The 10,572-nt window shown below is 34.0% G+C and overlaps 1 protein-coding gene across 1 annotated transcript; it reads right to left on the bottom strand.

Moving 5' to 3' along the window:
* Nucleotides 1-1,397: 1,397 nt before the first annotated feature.
* On the bottom strand, nt 1,398-10,108 carry LOC115973286 (ribulose bisphosphate carboxylase/oxygenase activase, chloroplastic). The gene is made up of 8 exons (XM_031093542.1): nt 9,769-10,108; nt 9,586-9,671; nt 8,193-8,202; nt 5,915-5,977; nt 5,346-5,459; nt 4,118-4,179; nt 1,840-1,894; nt 1,398-1,655 (listed from the first exon to the last, which is right to left on the bottom strand). Exons 1-8 carry the CDS (start codon nt 10,094-10,096, stop codon nt 1,414-1,416), a joined length of 960 nt encoding a protein of 319 aa, XP_030949402.1. The 5' UTR covers nt 10,097-10,108; the 3' UTR covers nt 1,398-1,413.
* Between the last annotated feature and the right edge of the window lie 464 nt (nt 10,109-10,572).

The raw sequence follows: 10,572 nt of genomic DNA, 5'->3' as shown, positions 1-10,572 counted from the left end.
TCCATTACTTCCACGATAAACAGAGTTCTAAATTTACAACTACATTGCCAGTAGTCAATAAAATTTGATTAAAAATAAACTGAACACAGTAATTTATAACATCACTTAAGTATGACAACAGCAAAGAGGGCATTTTGGTCACTTTCTTGGTAATTTGCAGTCACCAAAAGTAGGTAAACGAAGGGATTAAAAATAGAGGCTGGAAAAGATTGAATGTCAAATTGGATTACAGTTACATGATATTCTGAGGCAGCAAGGTTTTCTTTCTCTTTTTCAAAAGAAAACCGGGGGAGGGGGGGGGGTGGGGGTTGGAAATGCAAAACCGCCCCCCTAATTTTAAGTCAAAATCAAATTGATCCTCTGATGTTCTAATTTGAAATTTAAAATCCTTAGAATTAAGAAAATTTTCAAATTAGTCCTCTTGTCAAAAAATGTTATAACATGTGGGCTTCAGTTGACTCAACTAGTAAAGTCTTATGTCCTTGTGTAAGGAACCTGGGTTTGAATCGTGCTTACCCCAAAAACTAATTGGCGTCTTGGCCTAACGATAAAAAACAATCATCATGGAGTGGACGCCGTGAGTTCAAATTATATAGTAATTATAAATAAATAAATAAAAACAAAAAAGAAAATGTTCACATTTCACCTTCAGCCCCATTCCAAGATTTATCCACCATTATCTCATCACCAAATATCACTGCTCTATTTCACCACAATACTGAAAGCCACACCAACACAGTTCACCTTCAATTCTTCAAGCATACTTCAATACCTCAAATTTGAATACTAGACGCATCATACCAAAGCCCAAAACCATCTATGCCTCACAACACAACACTACCAGCATATCAGCAATGACAACAAAATTAAACTGAATCAAACACCCACCCACACACACATACAGACACACATTGATCCATACACAGCCCTATAAAAAGCTGTAAAAATCCAAAACAGCCACCAATCCACCTCACAACACCACCATCAAAATTCCCAAGCTTCCACCCAATCAAACCAATCACTGCCATGAACAAGACCCACGAACCAGCTAAAACTGGAAGAAGTTGCCATCTCCCCTTTAAACCAAAACCCATTTGCCCGAAGCATGCATTACCACTACAAGAACTGACATAGGAGAAATTGAGGAATTTGTTGATACATTCGGGTTTTTACCAGATAAAAAGCTCGTTCATGTATATTTATTTATAAACAAGCCAAGCTTGAGCCTTAGTTTTAAGCTTGTTTAAAAAATGATCCCCCACCCCCCCAAAAAAATAAATAATAAATAATAAATAAATAAAATCTGGACATTTCCCAAGTTGATTTGCTTCATGTTTTAACATGCTAGTCATCAATAAATGTCCTTCCAATCGTAGGTAGCTAATATAATTTATTTTAAAACAAACTAGTAAATTAAAAAACATAGTACCGCTTAAAAAAATAATCACAATACCAGTAGAACTTTTCCATCCTTCCATCACGAATCAAGGGTGCATATATAGTTGAAAAATCATTCCCTGTGAAAATGATGGGAATTCTATTTGTGAAATCTGATTCCCGCCAATCTTGTCCAATACTCACTCTTGTAGGATTATCTGCTAGATTCATTAGAGTTCCGACAACAATTTGATTGTTGACTGTCATTTGAGTGTTTCCTAGATAAGAACAGAAACATACTTTCACTATAGTGATATAAGTTTTTCAAAGATCCAATACAAGAACTGATAAAAAATGTAAAGGAAAATTGGGAGTTGGAATATTCAAAGACTATTATATGATTTCCCTTTTTTCCCAAATATTTCAATTATGATTTTCTAGTCCAATCAAACAGTAGCCCACCAAATCTACCGAGGCCAGCATCAATATCGTTGATCATCAAGCAGCTCATCTTGCCCTGCAGTAGTCAGGAAAATGAAACTAAACTACAACGATAACTTTGAGAAGACCAGGACAAAGCATGGAAAACATCCATCTGTGTATCGACATGAATACAGAAGCGGATCACGACTGCATCTAGGCATTGAACACATTAGATTGTATAAGCAAATTAATGGAACACAACAAAAGAGGAAAACTATATATACTGGGAACATATTTTTGACAAGGACAGCAAAAACCCATATAATTTGATTATGAAATTAAATTTATTTTTTAGAAAAGTAGAATTAAAAGTTTTAAATTTCAATAAACTTTAGCTCAAATGGGACCTCCACCCCTTGTAAGCCATGCGGAGTGTGTATAAATTACCAATCAAAAATTAAGTTAGAGGATTAAAATGTGCAAAAGGGACAACCAAAATGCAGAGGGAGCATTCCAAGGGCAACCACCCTTTGAAGAAAAAGGGAGGAAAAAAGGAAAATACAATTCAGTTCAATTGTTTAGAGCATAATAAAATCCTTAAAAGAACCAAAGCAGCTAGCCAAGGATGCAGCTAAACTTAAGAAAATAAAGCTCTTAGAAATCTAATTTTTGTCTTTCCCAAGGATTTCTCATGCCCTGAAATGCCCATGTATTTTTTTCATACCAAAATACTCCACATAAAGCAAAAATGAACACTATGTAACAAACAAACTCCTCCCAACTTTACATTTCATACCTCAGGCAGAGGACAACTAGACTAAAGTACATGATGTAAATGATCCAACAATTAAAGAGCACTAATAATGGAACGACGTAAAAGTAAATGATCCACAGTCTCTTCATCCCTTTGGACAAGTTGGACCATCCAATAATAAACATTTTACACTTCACCAATTCTCAATATTCAGAATACAACTCAAAGCTGCAGTCTACACAAAGAAAGAAACTTTACTATGGTTTCTCAAACATCTCTAATGATTTTTCCTTAATAATATGTTTTGACCTTAAACATAAGAGTCCTACTTGGTTCCTATGTGTTACACCGTCTCAACACCATACCCTTGTACAGCATGTAAAAGAAAAAAGAGTGTTAATTGATTCAACCCCCTAGCGCACCAGCCAAGCAAGTCTAAAGTTGCAGCAAACAATCCCATGCAAAAGCCACAGTTGCTCTCTTACAAGAAGAAATAGGATCTAAATCAAGGGAACTATTGCATCTCACCTCACCACACCACACCACACCATACATCCACACCTCCCCCCCGCCCCCACCCCCCTCCCCCCAAAAAAAAGGCAGCAGTTTAGCCCCATCTCCAGCCTTAAAAAGTCATTGGAAACTCCCACTTGTTCCTATTCCTTTAGCCCATTGTCTAGGAGTCCACCTCCCTTACTTTTTTTCCATACTTCAGACTTACCACCCTTCTCCCTAAACTACCCCTCTCCATGGCAATCCACTGACGCCATTTACCTAACAAAGCCCGAAAGAAACCATGTAAACTCCTAGCAGCCAAACATCCCCGTAAGTTATAAATTTATTCAATCTAGATTAATCCAAACTTATTTTCATTCAATTTAACTATAAGAAATTGTCATTATGATGAATCATAGTCTAGTCTTTTTTCTTTTCTTTTTTGAGAAACCATAGTCTAATAATTATAACTATAAAATGTTTATTTTTTAATGATGTTATTAATGGATAATGATAAGTGTGAATTACCGGATTTTTCTAGTCCTATTTTTTAATATTCCAAACAAATGCATCATAAAGATTGGAATTCAACAGGAACTAGAGAAGGATGTAAGGCATGCTAGCTTTTTTCAGTCTCGAGATGGGTTTCCCCTAGTTACATCTAACACTTTCATTTCTCCCTTGATACTTTTCTCCATTTTTTCCCACTTTTTTTTCTTAATAATCTGAATTAACTCTCAGTAGCAAGGCCCAATATGGAAAGGATCGCCTCCAATAGAATCCTCCAATCCCTCCTATTTTTAGCCTAATGTGTGACACATGGTATTATTTGATTTTCGAATGCCACGTCTTAGATTTAAATAAAAATTGGAGGAATCGGAAGGGATCTTGTCCCGGCCCATTATGCTCTAAACAAATAAAGGAGGTAAATGCATTTGGACATCACAACATCACAACAAGAAAACAAGAAAGGCAAGTATTGAACAACAGATCACATCAAACAACACTATTCAGCTTCATAGCCCTAGACATACATATATCAACAGTGAAAGTGGCAAAGCTTCTAACTTGGTTCTGGACCACTTGAGAAGCTGCTCTATAGCGTTCGCGAATCAATCTTCCCGGTTCTCCTGTTAATTGAAAATAAATTTCAAACAGAGTTAATTTATGATTGACATTAAATAAACAAATAAAAAAAGATAAAATATTCTCTCTCACAGAATACAACAGCTCAATATTTGTTACCTAGAGGACAAATTGTAGAAATTTGCAAGAGAAATGTATAAACACCATTTATTGTTCAAAACTATCAAAATATAGAACCATTCATTTAAGTAAAAGGAAATACATACGAAATCATTTTCGAACCTTAAAACTAACCCACAGCTAAAAACTGCCCAGTTAATTTTTGAAGGAAACACCAATAACAAAAGCATAATGACTTTACATGTGACAAATACATTTCACTTTTTCTTTTTGTTTTCTTTTTTTTCCTCTTCTTTTAGCTTCAAAAGAAGGCCAGCAACAAATAATACATATACATATATGTATCTATATTCATATGAGATAAAGAATGAAAATGCATCACCTTATCATGATTGATATGATACCATCCATTGTTATATATGGGAAGACTATTTATGGATCCAATCAAATCAAATAGATCAACAGATCACAAATCCAAGAATTAAAAGTACAGTTTATATAAATTATCAAAAAAGTACTTATATATGGATGTGTGGACCAAATGAATGATATCTTAGAATGATAAATAATATAAAATTTATGAGTCAATGGATTTTTTTTTTTATTATATATATTATGGAAGACTATATTTATCCCATCCAAATTAAATAGATCTACAGATAATAAAGCCAAGAACTACAAAATTCAGTTTTTATGAATTGGTGGACAAAATGAGTGATATCTTTGAACAATAAATAATATCTAAAGTATAGCTCAATGACATTCTTCCAACATTGAAGGAGGGTGGTGGAGGTAGATATTATGGCACTGTTCAAATAATTCCCTAAAACATGTATATTCAAAAAATCTCTGAATGCTTCCTTTATGGCTTTATTGCATTAATCACTAAAGAGTTTATCTCAGAAGCTGCCTTTATTGCATTCTTCCACTGAGCAAAGTTTATCCCATTTATCTACACATATATGCTTATAAGCGTTTGTTAAAACTCAAACTCAGAAACTACCCAACACAACCTTAGCGTAACCCTTGGCCACTTGAGCTACATCTAAGGTAGTGACGTGAAAAAACAAGTGTAAGAAACCCATCATACCAGCTCTTTCAGATTCCAGCTCTCCAGCAGACATAATTACAGGCTCAATTCCCATGGCTTGGAATACAAGTTCAGTCTGAAATGATTTCCCTTGCCCTTTTCCACCCCAAATACCTGTACCATATTTCCACAAAAAAAGATGTTCCATAAAAACCATGCAAGTGTAAGAGCATAATTCCCCCCCCCCCCCTTTAACATGCTAAGCAATCTCAAATTAATATAACAAACATATGGTGTAAAATAGAACTCCTCTTGTCATACTAAAACTCCAAACATTGAAAGGTTTCTTGACTATAATGGTATAAAAGGCATGCAAAAATTGTCTAAAAAAAAGCATGCAAAAGTTAGATAGCATAACAAATGGCCAAAAAGTAATTAACAGAAGTATGAATGAGCTTGCCAGTAAAACATTATTGGTCTTTACATTTTAAGAAAGAGAAAAATGATAAAGAAGAGCACTTGCAATAGGAAGCACCCATAAATGAATTTTATAAAATAATTATTTACCAAACTTTTTTTTCTCCTTAATGGAAACTTTCACAAACTAGTGAAAAAATTGATGTACTTACCAAGGATCAAAGGAATCTTGATATCGAGAAGATGAGCAATGTAGTTCTTGACAATATGTGTTACTGCATCAACAGCAAAACATATACAAAAGAACATAAGTCTCAAAGTATCTAAATAAAATGATTTGATAAGCTGCATTAGCAGAAGAGACTATAAAAATAAAACAAGTTTGTAATCCTACCATAAAAACACAATAATTAGACACATACACTTGACAGGTTAGCACCAAATGTAAATGAAAAGGCCCAAAAGTTAACATCTTGGACTTGAGATCTCAATGTTAGAGTTGATAATTTGGGATAAACACAAGGTGTCAAAACTACTAACAAAAATCTAGGCATAAGGGTGCATCTAGATATTAATATCTTTGTGAGCTCATAATATATAACATCCATGCTTGTCTCTACTGGTTTCATTATTTTAAAAACTATTAACTAAGAATTTAAACCAAAAAACACTATGTAAAACAGCAGGTCTCTTGACCAAATACAGTCATTGCTCTCCCTCCAAGTAGTCCACGTAATACAGAAAGGAGTAGGCCCAAATCTCATGAGATCTCCCTTTCCAATTTGCAATCACTTCAATCAAAGTCCAACCATCACCCAATGCATCCCAAATAAAGACAAAGTTTAATAATTAAAACTCTCTGGCCATGACACAATGTAGACTCTTCCCTCTTTTATTCTCAAAATATTGATAGTCAGAATCTTTCCCAAAGCAGCTCCCCATCCAAAGAGGCTACTTTACACTGCATACCAAATATTCCTTTATGGAATTCAACCACTAAAGGGCTTCAAGAGTCTCATAAAATGAAGAAAGCTCAAAACCATGTTTCTTAGATAGCCTCCAACACATTGTATCTTCATAATTCACTTGCTAGAAGTTTAAAGTGCAGTGAATCCAAAAAAAGGTGTCAATTGCATCTAACTCCCAATCTTGTGAAGGTCTCACAAATCTAACATTACAATGTAGAGCTCCTTCACAAATCTTACAATGGAATTTTATTTAGGACATTAAACATGTTTAAAGTATATGAAAATGAAAGTTATAAGTCCCAAAATGAGCGTCATACATGGGTCAACATTGAGGGTCATGTCCTCAAGAGTTTAAAATACAAGTTACAGAAAATGGCAAAGATTGAGTACAATTGTACCAATTATGTACATTCACCAAACTGTCGGCCATTCCATCATAAAAGTAATTCCAGACTGTATCCATTTAACACTACCTCTTAAAATCAAGAACACCAAAACATACATGTGTCAACTTTGTAGACATCTGTGAATGAGAAATACAAGAGACTACATCAATTTTGCATGGTACCAAAGCTCTAGTTAGCCCATTTGATCAAAAATATTTCTTTACCTATAGAAGATTTTGTTAACAAAAACCTTAGTTAGCATGGTCTGTCTAGGACATTGCAGATTGCTAATCATGAATGGAGTTGATCCATGCCATTCCATTTTATTATGCTTGACGTGCTAAAGCAGGTTAAGGAACTAAAATCAACTTGGTTGATCTACTAATTGCTAATGTGAAGGACAAATAACTTTTGGCAATGTAGGAAATAACATTAATCAATAACTTTTTACCATAAACAGAACCCCAAGAAACAGAGTTTGTTTGTAGATACCCTAAACTTAAGGCAATTCACGGCCTTTATAGAGTAGGTTGAAAAAGATATGGCATTTAAATGGAAACATCCATTTAACCATTTAGATTTATACAGGAAAAGAAAGACAATCACACCATTGAACAAGGAATAGAAGTGCTGCATCAAAAAAAAATAAAAACTTAAAATAAATAGTAAGGAAATTTTGATTAGGATGGGAGCAAACACAAACATTGACTATATCTGAATGAATGGTTAACATAAAATATTTTCCATATATTAATTACCAAAGCAGTGGATGGAGTATTTCACAAAGCACTTATAGATGAAATTCATGTATAGACATAACGTGTCACATAAACCGTTAAGTATATATCTTGACTACAAAAGGAAGAACAATGCAAAACATCAAATAGGAAATTTCACTTTCAACACCCTCCCCAATTTATCATACAGAAAATTTATTTATATCTATCTATATATATATATATATATATATATATATATTAAATAGACAGTGACATGACTGTTAACAAACATAGAAAATGCATCTAGCGTGGGAACTGACTAGAGTTTAGTCGTTTTTACCAAATTTCCTTATAGCTTTAACATGATTCATCACAGTTTTTTTAGCTTTGCTCAGTTTCACAGAAGACAGAACTTACCAACTTTATCCTGTCAAAAGAAAAGAAAATGAAAAAACTTAAAAACATAATGTATGTCATAATCGGTAAGATACAGGGAATCAAATCAAAATATCTTGAGAAAAAGAAAAGCCATGTTAAAGAAAAAAGCAGTAGCCTCAAAAAAATAAGTAACAAAATTAACATATCCAATCCCCAAAGCAACAATTGACAATAAATTCAGAAATTAAAAGATGTACAACATAGACTAACAATAAAAAATGTTTGGTAGATAACTTACTGAGGGGTACTAAACATGCATAAGCAGATATACATTTATTTTTTTTACAAATTACGCAGAGTATTTGATGAACTTGACTAACTTATGACAGCATATTATGTAGACTCAACAAATAGAATAGAAAACTGAACAAAGAGAATCAAAAAGCTCTCATTCCATCGAAGTTAATAAGAGAGAAGCCAATGAGCTCTAGCTTAAATGGGTGGCACTGTGTCTAACTTAACAATAAAAAAATAAAAAAATTATGGGAGACATCATGAACACCTGGCTGATTAGTAAACTAGATTTCTACTACATGACATGTTGAAATCAAACACCCCCATAAAGGCATTGCCCTAAATTTTGAAAATGATAAAAAGTTTCAACAGAGCTCTCAACCCCTCAAAACTACACTATTGTCTTCCCAATTACTTTCCCAAAATCACTAAGTAAACAGTGAGATTCTTCAGAGAAATCACTAGCGTATGTTAGAAAGCTAACATGCAATGAGAGAATACCATGTGCCCCTACATTACATGATCTATAATTTTTTTCTTTAAGGCTAAAATATTGTTTATATCCCTAATGTTTGCATGAATTCCGATTTCCGTCCCTAAACTTTAAAAAAATCCATTTTTTGCCAAAACTTTTCAAAGAGCATTTTTTTTTCGTTAATAGCTTCAAAAAAAAAAAAGGGACAAAAAAATAAAAAATGAACTTTTTCAATAGTTTAGGGATTAAAAAATATCTTTTTAAAGTTGAAGGGAAAAAAAGTATAACATTTTCAATTGCTTAGAGACAAAAATATGAATTTTTTAAAGTTTAGAGATGAAAAAGGATATTTTAGCTTCTTTTTTTAATTATTATTACATTGCTATATCCGCAATACTTTTATAATAAATCCTCTACGGCAAGTTGATACTGATTCTAAATTGAACTACCACTAAAATTACTTTTTTGTCCACCAGTGTTACTAGTACATCTTGCCACTTATGATTTGCAGTGTTACTAGTAACAGTTTGCCACTTATGATTTGTTGTGTACGTAGCATTTCTCAAATAATAATCAGAGAGAGCGAGAATAACTCGTGCCAGTTGATAAGTAAAACTACCCAATTCAAATTGACTATGAAAAAGGAAATGAAATATAATTTACCAAGAAGATAGGAGCAATATAGTAATCGCCTTGAAGGTACTCAAACGACCTCGTCACTTTCTGACGATAATCAAACACAATATCCGCTGCCAAACAAGAAAAAGAGAATCGAAAACAATTAGTGAGGAAACCAAACATGGCGTTAATTAAGAACAAAGGAGGTGGAAATTTGAATACACATACAGTCACGGCCGAGAAATTTTCCGGCGAAGAGGTCGTCGATGACGCCAGCCCTAGCACCGACGGCGATGTTCATGTTATCTGCCTCTTTGCCGAGTCTGTAGAGATAGTCATTCCCTTCGGAGTCTTTGGCTTCCCACGACGACTGGTCGGAGAGTACTTTCTTTGAAGAAGGAGGATCGGTGCGACTGTCGTTTTCGGGAGAAGAGGAGTTTGAGCAGCGGAGGAGAGAGGGTTTTCTGGCGGTGGTGGTGGTGAGAGGAGGAGGAGGAGGAGGAGGGAAAAGCGGAGAGAAATGGAGGGGAATTTGAAAGGAAGAGGAAAGAGCCATTGTTAGGAAAAGAATGGAAAGAATGGATTGTTATCGTTTAGGAATGAACGAGAGGAAAGTCTTTGGAATTGGCGCCACGTATGTAATTATGTATGATCGGGTCTTTTAACCCGACCGACCCGGCCTTTTTGGTTGAAGAGGAACTGCCTTGAGAAACAACAAAAACAAATAAACAAAAATAGTTTTTACTTGAATTTAAAAAGTAGAAACACATTTAAAGTCTAAGTTAACGCAATTATGCGGTGTGTATTTGTGTTAAAGTGGATACCTGTTCTCAATGGTTAGGTTACATTTTTGAGCACTCGATAATCAATGTATAATAAGGCTACAGTCTCTTTTGGAATAAATAAAATAGGGGCTCCCCAATTTTTATAAGGAAAAAATTTAACTTCATTCTCTCTTCTACGTGTGTGTGTGTGTTTTTTTTTTTTTTAATAAATACAGTTTTAAGTATTCTAATAGTTAGGTGTGTTGTC

Source organism: Quercus lobata, unplaced genomic scaffold, assembly GCF_001633185.2.
Source record: "Quercus lobata isolate SW786 unplaced genomic scaffold, ValleyOak3.0 Primary Assembly Scq3eQI_2008, whole genome shotgun sequence".
Lineage (NCBI taxonomy): Eukaryota > Viridiplantae > Streptophyta > Magnoliopsida > Fagales > Fagaceae > Quercus > Quercus lobata.
The sequence above is the reverse complement of the archived record's forward strand: the minus strand, read 5'-3'. Positions and strand labels throughout refer to the sequence as shown.